Below are 12,822 nucleotides of genomic sequence, written 5' to 3'. Positions count from 1 at the left end.
ATGGCCACTGCCGGCACAAATCGCCCCGGTGGCTACGACGACCACCACAATCACCACCAGAACCCCCTCCAAGCCGATGACGAGTTTTCGCTACGCCATATGATGGATGCCGAACCAACGGGACCCAACGACGGGAGGGATATTCTCAGTGGGAGTAAATCAATACCAGCGGCAGGAGCTGGGAGTAGCAATAATGGAGTTGTTGATATCACAGCGACGCAGAAGATGGTGTCGGCCATGTCGGGCAGTTTATTAACGTCATTACTTGGTATGTCTCTTTTCATCCTCGATCAGATTTATGCTAATCAGCGTTGCACAGTCACGCCCCTCGATGTCGTCCGCGTGCGACTTCAGTCGCAAAAGGCTCCTCGGTCGACCGTCGATTTCTCTAAACTCGCAATTACTACCACCTCGCTCTCCCCCGCCCAAACCGCCGAACTCGGTATCACATCCTGCTGTCGCGAAGTTTTCTTCTCTGGTGGTAACGCCGAATTTTGTCTCGCTGCGCCTAGGATAGACGGTATCGTCGCGCCTCCAGCACCCGCCGAATGCGCCGTGGAAGAGGTACAGCGCCGAACCTTCAGCTCTACTTTTGATGGTCTGCGAAAGATTGCCCGCAATGAGGGCGTTACAACTCTCTGGCGAGGATTATCGCCCACGCTTGTGATGGCAGTCCCCTCGAATATTATTTACTTCACTGGTTACGATTATCTGCGATTTAACCCGAAGAGCCCATTTTCGCATTTTTCTGATACCTCGGCACCTTTGACTGCTGGCTCAGCTGCTCGTGTCCTAGCAGCCACCGCTGTGAGCCCGATCGAACTTGTCAAGACACGAATGCAGGCCGCTCACGGAGCTTCGACGACAAATCACCTTGTGGAAGCTTTCGAGAGCGTGAAGGAGATGGTGGGATCACATGGATATACTGCATTATGGAGAGGCTTGACATTGACCCTTTGGCGAGATGTTCCTTTCTCAGGACTTTACTGGTGGGGATACGAGTCGATACGATCGAGATTGACGGATTATCGTGAACAACGCCACGGTCACTCATTGCCACTCGAGGAGGATCTGTCAGAAGCAAGGAGACGATCGCAGGTGCAGGAGAACCATACCGAAACCTTTGTGGATGCCTTCACAGCTGGTGCTCTGTCCGGAGCGTTCGCATCTTTTGTCACAACGCCTTTTGACGTCGGAAAGACACGAACACAGATCTACCAAGACAGCTCCAAAAAGGCCAAACAAAGCAGTGCCAGCGCAGTAGCTGCCCCCGAGGAGCGCAGTATGGTACGCCTCCTCTGGCACATTTTCAAGACCGAAGGAGCCTCAGGACTATGGAAGGGATGGATCCCACGAACCCTTAAGGTTGCCCCAGCATGCGCCATCATGATCAGCAGCTACGAGGTAGGCAAACGAGCGTTTCGCGGAGTCAACGAGAGACATCTTCACAGTTCCAACGATCGTTCGTGATGGAAATGAGCAGGATGGACAGGATGGAAAAAGGAAATACCCCCAAAACAACGGAGAGGAATAGATGAATTTGGCGTTATAGGGGAGGAGGTGAAACACAAGAACTCTTCTCCTTGGGATTGGCAATTGCTGTTGCGATTGGTTTTCGAATGCTTGACGATAGACGGAGTACTGTACCAAATATGAGCGATAGATAATAATTGTAAAATATATGTAAGATCAGAGATGTTGGCATCATGCATGTGCTGTTCTTGCTTAGGCGTGACTGTTGACAGTATAGTACAACAAAGTCCTTCAAGCGGCTGTGGTGTCTGAAAGCATTAGACATAGCCTATGAAAAAAACGTATTAGGGATCACCAATATGGAATTGATTTGTTTCCTGCGAATCTGAAGTTCTGTGCAGATGAGCCCAAAATTGGGCAATATTCAGTTATCGAGGCCGCCATTCACAACGAAAAGTGGGACTTTGAAGACTTCAATCTTCAACATTTGGGTCTCAATATCATCAGACTTGAACAAGTACCTACTTAAGGATAGTAGTGATATAATTTGACTGTCCAAGGTAGGCTCACAAACAAATCCAGTTTTATTTATCTCCCTCTCCGGGCTGTTGCGTTCATCGATACTTTGAGCTCATCAAATTCTTCGCATACCATCCACAAACTCACTAACACTCATCATAGCCATCATGTACACACTCAACTGCGCCGACGGCCTCTCCCTCGGCAGAGACGTATACGTCCTCGACATACACAGGACATCTGTTGGTCTCACTTCTATCTCATCAGACCAGTTCCTCTCTGTCCTCGACCCAACTCGTCTCTCAGCAGGTCCTCTGCATCGTCTTCCCACTCAGCACGGCAACTTGACCACATTGCGGGTATTTGATAGCAATACTTCGATTGTGTGTACTGCTGGTGAGAATGGAACTGTTGGTGTGTGGGATTTGAGACAGGGTGCGAATGTTGTACAGTTTCAAGGTGAGTTACAGATATGAGTGAAGTGATGGGTAGGGAGAGTTGCTGATTGTGAGTGTAGCTAGCCAAGCTCCTATTCTATCTATGGCTTGTAGTTTTGATACACAGACCATTGCCGTAGGAACAGAACTCCAAAACCACACAGCATCAATCCATCTCTGGTAAGCTCCCTCCTTACTACTCAAAACTCCTCTCTAACAATCCCAGGGACGTCCGCTCAACACCATCGTCCAAAGCACACTACCAAGAAGTCCACAGCGACGACGTAACAGACCTATCCTTCAACCCCTCCAACTCAGCTCTTCTCCTCTCCGGCTCAACAGACGGTCTCGTCAACGTTTACGATACCCGCGTTGCAGACGAAGACGATCTCACAGTACAGACCTGCAACGCCGACGCTTCTATTCACCGTGCGGCGTGGCTTTCAGCAACAGAAGTAGCTGCTCTATCTCACGACGAGCGCTGTGCTCTTTATGATGTCAGCGAGGAGCGCGCAAACGGTGATGCCGTACAGGACTTTGGCGATATGAGATCTGTTCTGGGATGTCAGTACGTCGCTGATATTACGCCCAAGATGGATGGTAGCGGAGCTATTCTCGGTGCTGGAGCTCAAGAGTGAGACCACACTTCCCAATTTTGTGAAACAGATGCTGACGTTATGTAGTAAGCAAGGATTTGAGCTTGTCTTTCTTGCTAAGAATCCCAATGGCGAGGGATGGGCGCTGGATCGGGAGAACAGCGTTGGCTTGCCGGGTGCTCATGGGGAGGAGATTGTGAGGTCTTTCTGCTTCTTTGACGAGGCCCATGTGGTGTATACTGCCGGTGAGGATGGAAATGTCAAGGCCTGGAGGCCGAATTAAGGAAAGAAGATGAAGATAAAACGAATAAAGAATGGAGCGATCAAGTTGTGCAACGTCGCTGTGCTTCTGACATATCTCGGCTGAAGACTTGTTACTGAGAAGTTGTAGGTTTGTCCCAGTTTGTTCAAAAATAGCACCGAATCATGAAGGAATGGCAGCTTCTGTAAAGATGCAATTTCATTATGTATTATTTGATATGAGTATCTGGCTGCATAAGTTTCGACCAAAGCACACTTTATCTGTTTTCAGAGACGAGTAATAGTCTTCACCAACCATGCCATCCAAGCCCCTAACTTTTGAATTCATGATCGTTGAGCCTGCTGTTGATGGCCTTTCTTAAGGCAAGGCGTTAGCCGAAGGCACCAGGAACCGCAAGCATCACTACTAACCGTAACCTCTGATTTGAGTCGCCTATATTCCCATATTGCCTTCTCGTGAACCTTGTACCCTCAACTAAACTTATCGTGCTTGCTCTTCACCTTAATCTCCAACAACGCCTCATGATAGTCTCCCTCCCTCCTCGCCCTCTTCAACCTCCTAACTTCATCCTCATCCAACCTCCTCCCCGCCGCTTCCTCCAACTCCCTCCGACTAATCTTCGCCAACGCCTTCTCCTCCTTCGACGCGCGCAGCTTGGGCTTGAACCGCGCCTGCATTCTTATCCTGAATGTCGTGTCGAACGAAATGGCGTCTGCGTCGCCGCGCACGTCCACGGCTTTGGAGGATGCCTTGCTGGGTGCTTTTATGGTGAGGAATGTATCGCGCAGGGTTTGCAGTTGGAAAGTTCCGGGTGTGTCGCCGGTGGGGATGACGTTGAAGGATTCGAGGGGGGATACGGCTTCGGAGGTGGCTGAGAGGAGACCGATTTTGTCGCAGGAGAGGTATCTGTGTTGCACATTAGCTACAGGTAGAGTTGTAGATGAGTAGATTAACTTACCTTCCGTGATGGCCCTTGAAGCGAAAGCTCTCTGTTCCAGCAACGCGATTCGCGACCCAGACTTGTCGCACATCATGCGGTTCCGCCGTCGCAGGATTCCCATCAACAATATTTTCAATCGGAATCGCAAACACCTTTCCCGTCGTATCGCACGCCAGTGCTGAAGGTTCATCCGTCGGTAGAACAATCATGATCGGCCCAACAACATCAGTCGCTGCCTCAGCAGAAACCCAACTGTCGTCATTCTCTGCCTCTTCGCCCGTCTTTTGCAACTGCCCAGCTTCGTCGTCTACGCCATCGCGTTGAGATTTCTCGGGGTCTGTTCGCTTGCGCTTCTTGGCCTTCTTGTCGCCTTTGAATGTCAATGGCTTGACCATGATCGGATATTCGAGGTTTAGCTTGATGATGTGGTTCAGATAGTTACAGGGAGGTTGAGGCCGACGGTCAACGCCGGGATACGGCGAGCTCCACTACGGGAACTGAGCTGTTCGGGAAGGTGATTGGTTATGTAATCGAGACTCCCCCGCAACTCATAGTAACCTCTGTAAGAGAAAAAGAAATAAAAGATGAGAATAATTCCCTGACTCCATTTATTCCTTTTTATCTGTCGTATAAGTTGAGTCATTGATTGTTGTATCTCGGTCAAAATGGTTGCCCAAGCTCAAGCTGTCTCCGTGTCTCTCCAGGACCTCAAGGATGGTACGTACCTCTTACATTCATGATAAGGTAGTGCCGCTGTCATGATGAATCTCCCTCGCCCTATAAAACAGCAGAGTCTAATATTCCATAGGGAACATTCCTTTTGAAACCCTCAAAGAAGCCTTTGGTCCTGATTCTCTCGGAATTCTCGTCGTAAAAGACGTTCCCAAAGAGTTTCCCGAACTGAGACACCAAGCTCTCTCTTACGCCTCATATCTCGGCAACCTCCCCAAGGAAGAACTTGGTAAGTTGTCATGATACTATTAGACAGCCCTCGCTAACGCAAGCCAAGAGAAGCTTGAGAACGCCAGAGCTAAATATCTGACTGGCTGGTCTCTCGGAAAAGAGACTCTCAAAAATGGTCAAGTCGATACCTTCAAGGGTTCATACTACGCCAACTGTGCATTCTACATCGACCCGTCTCTCGAATGCGCCAAACCCACTGAGGAATTCTCCATCGACACATTCCCCGAATATCTCGCCCCCAATGTATGGCCACCAGAAAATGTCCTTCCAGGCTTCAAGCCCTCTGTCACCTCGCTATGCCGCCTCATCATTGACGTAGCGGTCCTAGTCGCACGTGCTTGCGACCGCTTTGCGCAAGAGGATATCCCGGGTTATCCAGCCGGATACCTAGAGCACGTTGTCAGCACTTCTAGCACCACCAAGGCCCGTCTGCTGCACTACTACCCCCAAGAAAATGACCCTGCTGCCAATGGCGGTGATGAGGACGATTGGTGTGCTACGCATTTGGACCATGGATGCTTAACTGGTCTTACATCAGCCATGTTTATCGACGAGCACAAGACAAGTCCCGCTGTACCAGAGGTTACAAACCTGAACGGTGCTTCTCTTCCACCACTTGATGAGCTTCCCTCATCCCCTGATCCTTCAGCTGGTCTGTACATCAAGTCTCGTACAGGCGAGACAGTTCAGGTCAAGATTCCTCGCGATTGCATTGCTTTCCAGACTGGTGAAGCTCTGGAGCGTATTACTGCCGGTCGTTTCAAGGCTGTGCCTCACTTTGTCAGAGGCGTGAGAGCTAGTGTTAGTGACGGAAAGATCGCGCGTAACACGTTGGCGGTGTTTACTCAGCCTAACTTGGGTGAAGAGGTGGATATCAAGCAGCACCTCACTTTCGGAGAGTTTGCTAGGGGTATTGTTGATAAGAATACTGTTTCATGATAGTTTGGTATATACGTATATAAAAAGTTTTACGGCGCAGTTGTGAGTTACGTCTTGTTGTTTTGCGAGAATAATTATTCTTGTGATTTGTTCAAATGAGTGTGTGTATTTTAAGCTCGATCCAAAACAATCTTGACAGCCTACACAATTTGACATATAGCAAGATGTTTGTTTCTTCTTTTGTAGCATACATATAAGGAGGGTGATTTGTGCACCATGGCCCTACTTAGATGTTACTCTAGTAGGGTAAAAAGGGCAGCACGGCCATTGAAACAGAAGCGAAGCTCGACAGAGATGATAATGCATCCGGCTTTACAATAAACCAGTCACTACCAGCCAAGAAGAGGAGATAAAGGAAGAGTCCTGAACCGAAGTATGCAGAACAGGTTGCTAAAATCACCAAGAATTCAGCCATACAACTGGCAAGGACCAGGATCAAAAATAATCCTATCCTGACGTAGCATTCCTGAATCATCAAGCACGCAAGTCAGGTTTGAGTGAAGCACTCGGCCGATTAGGCCCAAGCACCCACGAGACTCATGAAGAAAGCCCCGAAGAATACCAAGAGACAAGCGTAGATACGCTTACGGCCACGAAGGAATCGCCAGCTCTCGTCACTGAGGAAGTCCTGAGAAAGAAGCTCAACCAGCGAGGCAAAGGTGAGAAGTCCGGCCGAAATGGCATTCATGACACCAACGACAATAAGGCCGGTTTCCGAGTTGGGGCTATAGAGTGTGTGGGTAGCAAGACCAATGGCTTGTCCCAGAGGAGTACTGATGTTACAATTAGTGGACGATACAGTACGAATGGTAGCTTCAATACTTACGTGCATCCATAGGCAAGGGCCATGAACCAAGGCTGCATCTTGCCCTGAGGCCACTTGATAGAAGCGATTCGAGAGCCCAGGGCCAACCCTTCAAAGGTTTCTACAATCGTGTCAGTCCAAGTTCAAAACCTCCAACATCATATGTCAACTTACGATGAAAGACAATGGCAATGAGCAGAATGATGAATTCGTTGCCAATCGAGACGCTGAGCGCCATGCCAATAAAGACACTGTGGAAGAGAATACCAAGCTCAAGCAAGACGCACTGGAGAAGCTCCTTACGTTGCTGCTGCTCTGGGGTCAAGCTTGGCATCTGTACAGCCTCGAGGCTCGTCTCCTCGAGGTTCTTTCTTCCGGATTGGGCGTTGTCGTCATCTTCGCAAGCTTCTTCATCCAGATTCTCCAATCGCTCATCTCTGCTATTCAAGACAGAAAGTCCCTGGCCAATGCTGGACGATCGTCCACGAATAGGTCCCATGTCCCGGATGGGGAGCATGCCTGTGCCTCCCATACACCCGCCACTGTTTGAGTTGCAATTCCGAGCGTCATTGTCGGTTCCAGACGTGATCTCAGCAGGTGAAACATGGCGAGACGGGTGAAAGACCATCTCAATAACAGTGACAAGAAAAATGGCAGCAAGAGCAATGGCACCAGGCATGGCAGGGTAGTCCTGGTTCCAGAAGCTGCTCAGGCAAGGGTCCCCGAGGGAGATGAAAGCAGTGGGGAGCAAATGGACAAAAGCCGTAGCAATCAGCACACCAGTGCCGAAATGGCGTACAGCAAAGAAGAAACGAGTGGGGATCCTCAGACCTGGGAACTTGGTAGCCATGATAGGGAAAGCACAAGCAAGTGTCGAAACGCACAGGATGATGAACAAGGCTCCAACATGGAGAGGAGTGTTGTATTCAGCCTTGTTGACACCTCCAGTCTCGCAGGTGCTTCGCTTGCGGAGAGGCGAGGCCTGAACAGGAATCGACTCATGGGCCTTGGGGGTCGAAGTCATGGCAGCAGGTACAGAGGCAGGGGAGTTCCAGGATGAGATGATCGTCGAGACAACAAGAACAGAGAGGACCCAGACGGTCCAGCTCCAGATGTGCGAGGCACATGACGAGAGGGTGCCTCGATGAAGACGGATTTGGTCATCACCACCATCTACCGTCTTGAGATACGAGGACAGTCCTGGGGTAGGTTAGTATTGGGGAATGAAACTGCTATGTGGGTTATGACAAGGGATAATCATGAGATTTTCTGACATACCCGAGATACGGGACAGTCGTCCCGCATCCTTTTCAGAGCCCAGGAAGGGCTCTGTAGGATGACTCCCTGCTTGATTACTTTCATCGTGCGAATTCAATAGACTTCCACTCGTGCCTCCACTTCCGTCATCCTGCCCAGCATCAACATGCTCGCGCAGGTTGGAGATGCCATTGAGATCCTGACGCGTGGTATTCATGGCGGCCAGAGGAGAAGGAGCTTGATTCCAGGTCAAGCGCTGGTAGAAAGATTCGTCTGCTTTGGAAAGACAAATCATTTTTGTTGGAACCTTTGGGGATTTGATGAATTCAGCCCCTAACTTTGTTGAAGAGGAGGACCGTTTGGTAGGGGAGCCTGTTTGAAAGAGCAAAGTTTGTTTGTCGTCACGGGCAAAAAGGCCACGAGTACAAGGTCTCGGCCGATTACAGTCAAATAGAGTAATTTCAATCGATGTTGAAGAGTTGGATAGTTGCAATGAATACGTTACAATCTGGAAGAGGTTAAGGAATTGGAATTGGAATTGGAATTGATGCGATGACGGAGATATAAGAGAATAGAGTTATCGCGTAGTGTCCTACTTTAAATCTAACGTACCTATCGGCAGACAAAAGGGTTAAAGCACCTGGATAAGCAGAACACAGCCGCTAACTCCACTCACCTGCTTCAGAAACTGGGGGAGGTGGGCATCCATGACCATGACAGCCCAGATCAGGTAAAGACTTTTTCTTGTCTTAGTCTTGGGAACTCGATATCCCCGGCTTCGCCCGCGTGACCAGCAGCCCGAGACACTGACTCGGTCTGTCTTGATTGGCTCGTGCCTCGAGATACACGGGTCAATACGGAAAACCACGAGCATTTCCTTGTACCTCCCCGCAATCTCTCTCCCTCTCTCCTCCGTTGGGTCCCGGTCATCGGCCGGAAGAAGCTTGCGAGCGGGCGGCTCAAGAGCTCGGGAGACCTCCGTAGTTACCTACCCACGAGTTATGATCCATGAAAGGAAGAATATCCACAAACTATTGATCACTTGATCACAGCTGAGTCCCAAACTCTTACCCATCAAAAAGGTAGAAAAGTCTAGAATTTCTCTTAACCCCACAAGAATACGATCGAATACGCTTCATCGAACCAAGCCAAACACCGGCAGAGAATTACAGCCGTCCCCGACTTGGCACGCCATGTCCATGCCGTATAACTTGCATGCCAATTCGGTGAATCGAGGTGAAAGCCGAAGGGTCCAATAGCTTCGAGCTATCACCAGCAAGCATGTCTCGTCACTGGTAAGATAACTGACTCCCTGCAGCTTGACCGCACTCACATGCGGTAAACTTCCGGGAGAGAAATGAGGCCCAAGTGACGATGAGACTGCCGATTGTTACATCGATGAGGCGTCTGGTCTTGTGTTTGTTCCCACCCATATATTACTGGCCTGCTATGATCGACAAGAGTCTTGGCTGTTGCGCTGGAGCCGTTAGGCTGTAAATAACTAATACTGTATGGAGGTCCCTGCTAAAAGTTTAGTCTTAACCTCCTGCTTATAAAATAGAGGATTAGGCAATTACAGCTAATAAGGTATTTTAGTACTTTAGTCTTATTTTATTAAGACTAAAAGCTTTATAACCTTTCCCTTAAAGTTTACTATAATTATAATTATAATACTTACTTTACTATTAATAAGAGACCTCTTATACCTTTTAGATACTAATAGAGATATTCCCTATTAGCTTTATTTAGCTAATAGGGGGTTAGGATAAAACTTTTAGCAGGGACCTCTATAGAGCATATATATATTTAGCTTCTTAACAGTGATTCGAGTCGAAAAGATGATGAAAATAATAATCCAGACATCAAGGTATGAAAGTTTAACGATATGGGTCTTATCTAGGACCATATACGAAATGGAGCTGCGATTACATAAGACGTGATGCGATGATGCTGCGTAATTGCATCATCCTTCTTCATATGAATACAACCTCATTTATACTCTGTGATAACCTCAAAGACACAGCATCTCTTGTCCCAACTCACCAAAATAAGCATCTCAGGTACCCAAACATGGCTCTCCCTCCTAAATTCGCCGGGCAGAAGCTCCAGTTCGCCCACCCTCCCGCCTCCGACTCAGCCGTCGCTCACACAACTCACACGCTCGAGTTCTACCTCGACTACTGCTGTCCCTTCTCCGCCAAGATCTTCCGCACCCTGCAAAACGACGTGATCCCCGCCATCAAAGCCAACCCAGCCTGGGCGTCCAGCCTCACCTTTATCTTCCGCCAGCAGATCCAGCCATGGCATCCTTCGTCCACGCTCATGCACGAAGCTGCCCTCGCTGTTCTTCGTCTTGCGCCTGAGAAGTTCTGGGAGTTTAGCGCTGTGCTGTTTGATGAGCAGCAGGATTACTTTGATGTCAATGTTGTGAACGAGAAGAGAAATGATACGTATCGTCGTTTGGCAAAGGTTGCGGCCAAGGTTGGCGTTGATGCGGATAAGGTGTTTGATCTGCTTGTGATCTCTGACAAGCCCGGTGAGGATGGGGCGCTGAATGCGGGTAACAAGGTCACCAACGATGTCAAGGTCATCACCAAGATGAACCGTTTGATCGGTGTGCATGTCACTCCTACTGCTGTGTTTGACGGTGTTGTGCAGGATGTCAGCTCTGGATGGACAAAGGAGCAATGGATTGAGTGGCTACAGAAGAATGTCGTTTGACTCGAATCAGAGAAAAACAGACGTATAAGCTATAAGCTCTAAATAGAATGGATTGAACCATGGTATAACTATAGACAGTTGAAGCTCTCACCAAAATATTCCGAGTTGGTCACTTTTGTGGTGACAAAGCAGCCTCTACCCTGTGTAAATATTTCCAACCTCCGCGCCTCTCCCCACTACCATCAGTTTTTGACATCGTTCTCATGAGCCTCTCATAAACGCGATAGTCTAACTCACATCAATCACAATGCATCAATTAAGAATGATAATACCGAGGCTACGGCCAAATCAATTGACCTCGCTTACCCGCCGAACAACATCTCTTCAATCCGTCTCAGCCCTTCCCCGAAACTTTCGTCGCTCACTACAAAAATCTCTACAAGCTCAAGTGAGATGCTACGCCAGACCTACAGCCAAGAAGCCCATCAAGATGGAAGATGAGCTAAAGCGACAAGCTAGGGCTGCTTCTAAAGATGGCAAGGAATTTGGTATGTTCAATTGAGAGATGGATAGAAGAATGATAGCTGATCCTGCTTAGAACTCCCTGAGAAACTCATTATATATCATGCTGGCACAGGCCGCATCACGTTCATGGCCATGCTCAAAATCACAACGCTCTTCATCGGCGCTTTCTTCTGCTGTATAGTAGCACCAAGCTACATCAAAGCTGAAAAGCCCGAGCTACTCACCGCAGGCGGTACGTCCTCATCCCCCTCACCCTCACCCTCACAGCAAACCCCAAACTAACAACCCCAAGTCGTCCTATGCGGCATCATCCCCGTCATATTCGTCACCTACATAACCTCCCCCTTCGTAACACACATCCACGTCCACCTCCCCGCCTACGCCCGAACATCACGCCCCATCTTAGAGCGCTTCATCAAGAACCTCCCTCCCACAACGCCCCTCACCCTGACCACCATGAGCGCCATCTCCAAGCCTCGCTACAGCAGCATGCACGCCGGCGATCTGAGCCCTGTGCGACGCCGCCTCGGTCTCATCAACTACGTTCGTGACACCAAGGAAGAGAATGCGAGGCGCAAGTGGTATATGTTCCGTGCCGTCGGCAAGTTCTACGTGCAGGACAAGAGGCCGCAGACGCGGGTCCGGTATCAGAAGAAGACGGATAAGGTAGATGGTTGGATCTGGGATGTCATCAAGGAGCGCATTGACAATAGGGCGTTGAAGGCTGCGTCACCTTATAAGGGGAATGTCTCGATTTGAACCGTTTGTCCGGTTCTGCACTACCATATATACACGATATATCGGAGAAACGGGAATGCTTTTCGGTTCGCTTGTTGTTGGTATTACAAGCCTAGCCTCGTAAAGAAACGGACAATATGGCCCAATGAATTGATCAACAGGTAACGCGGGAACCATTGCTTCGGAGCAACGGGCATAATCTCCATGTGGAAGACCAATATACATGAGGTTGACCCTTGCTCTGGTCGACGTCCAATGGCAAGTCTAGTTCATCAACTTAAGACTTCGTATCACGACCCCAGTCAAGAACACACCCCTACATTTTGGTCACCTGAATAGCACACATATCACTTAATGGTAGGATAGATCGATCAAGCTCTCAAACAATGCGCCCAGTACACGCAACCATGATATTTATACGTTGCAAATCAAATAAAACCAATCCAGAAGCCATGACTCCTTTCTGTTTTTCCTTTGTTCCCAATGCTCCGCCAGAAGCCTTCCAGGTCGTCAATCACGTAGACAAATATTGGTACATGGATCCTGCCTGTCCAACCGAAACAAACGTACCTCACAGTAGGTACGGGCCCTTCCCATTTGTTGCTTGTGGGCCTAAATAATTCTCAACGCCTCCATCATGGCTCGTTATATGTTCTTGTCAATCCTGTCAAACCATCGTAATCAACCGGTTTCTATACAATAATACA

General features: G+C 48.9%; 7 protein-coding genes; 5 read left to right on the top strand and 2 right to left on the bottom strand.

The window, feature by feature from the left end:
• On the top strand, positions 1-1,470 carry FFUJ_04079 (related to mitochondrial carrier family protein; the record flags this gene model as incomplete). XM_023572678.1 has 2 exons in its annotated part: positions 1-268; positions 320-1,470. The coding sequence occupies 2 exons, from the start codon at positions 1-3 to the stop codon at positions 1,468-1,470; spliced, it is 1,419 nt and encodes a 472-aa protein (XP_023426759.1).
• A 689-nt stretch (positions 1,471-2,159) lies between these two features.
• On the top strand, positions 2,160-3,308 carry FFUJ_04080 (related to WD40 repeat protein; the record flags this gene model as incomplete). XM_023572677.1 has 4 exons in its annotated part: positions 2,160-2,451; positions 2,510-2,609; positions 2,656-3,063; positions 3,113-3,308. 4 exons carry the CDS (start codon positions 2,160-2,162, stop codon positions 3,306-3,308), a joined length of 996 nt encoding a protein of 331 aa, XP_023426758.1.
• A 449-nt stretch (positions 3,309-3,757) lies between these two features.
• Positions 3,758-4,622, bottom strand: FFUJ_04081 (uncharacterized protein; the record flags this gene model as incomplete). XM_023572676.1 has 2 exons in its annotated part: positions 3,758-4,193; positions 4,246-4,622. The coding sequence occupies 2 exons, from the start codon at positions 4,620-4,622 to the stop codon at positions 3,758-3,760; spliced, it is 813 nt and encodes a 270-aa protein (XP_023426757.1).
• A 270-nt stretch (positions 4,623-4,892) lies between these two features.
• Positions 4,893-6,129, top strand: FFUJ_04082 (uncharacterized protein; the record flags this gene model as incomplete). XM_023572675.1 has 3 exons in its annotated part: positions 4,893-4,944; positions 5,036-5,188; positions 5,237-6,129. The coding sequence occupies 3 exons, from the start codon at positions 4,893-4,895 to the stop codon at positions 6,127-6,129; spliced, it is 1,098 nt and encodes a 365-aa protein (XP_023426756.1).
• A 514-nt stretch (positions 6,130-6,643) lies between these two features.
• On the bottom strand, positions 6,644-8,486 carry FFUJ_04083 (related to low affininty zinc transporter; the record flags this gene model as incomplete). XM_023572673.1 has 4 exons in its annotated part: positions 6,644-6,902; positions 6,956-7,055; positions 7,109-8,134; positions 8,213-8,486. The coding sequence occupies 4 exons, from the start codon at positions 8,484-8,486 to the stop codon at positions 6,644-6,646; spliced, it is 1,659 nt and encodes a 552-aa protein (XP_023426755.1).
• Positions 8,487-10,261: 1,775 nt separating this feature from the next.
• Positions 10,262-10,912, top strand: FFUJ_04084 (uncharacterized protein; the record flags this gene model as incomplete). Its single annotated transcript, XM_023572672.1, has 1 exon — positions 10,262-10,912. The coding sequence occupies one exon, from the start codon at positions 10,262-10,264 to the stop codon at positions 10,910-10,912; it is 651 nt and encodes a 216-aa protein (XP_023426754.1).
• A 430-nt stretch (positions 10,913-11,342) lies between these two features.
• Positions 11,343-12,136, top strand: FFUJ_04085 (uncharacterized protein; the record flags this gene model as incomplete). XM_023572671.1 has 3 exons in its annotated part: positions 11,343-11,400; positions 11,451-11,609; positions 11,670-12,136. The coding sequence occupies 3 exons, from the start codon at positions 11,343-11,345 to the stop codon at positions 12,134-12,136; spliced, it is 684 nt and encodes a 227-aa protein (XP_023426753.1).
• Between the last annotated feature and the right edge of the window lie 686 nt (positions 12,137-12,822).

Source organism: Fusarium fujikuroi, chromosome FFUJ_chr02 (genome assembly GCF_900079805.1).
Source record: "Fusarium fujikuroi IMI 58289 draft genome, chromosome FFUJ_chr02".
NCBI classification, from domain to species: Eukaryota; Fungi; Ascomycota; class Sordariomycetes; order Hypocreales; family Nectriaceae; genus Fusarium; species Fusarium fujikuroi.
The sequence above is the reverse complement of the archived record's forward strand: the minus strand, read 5'-3'. Positions and strand labels throughout refer to the sequence as shown.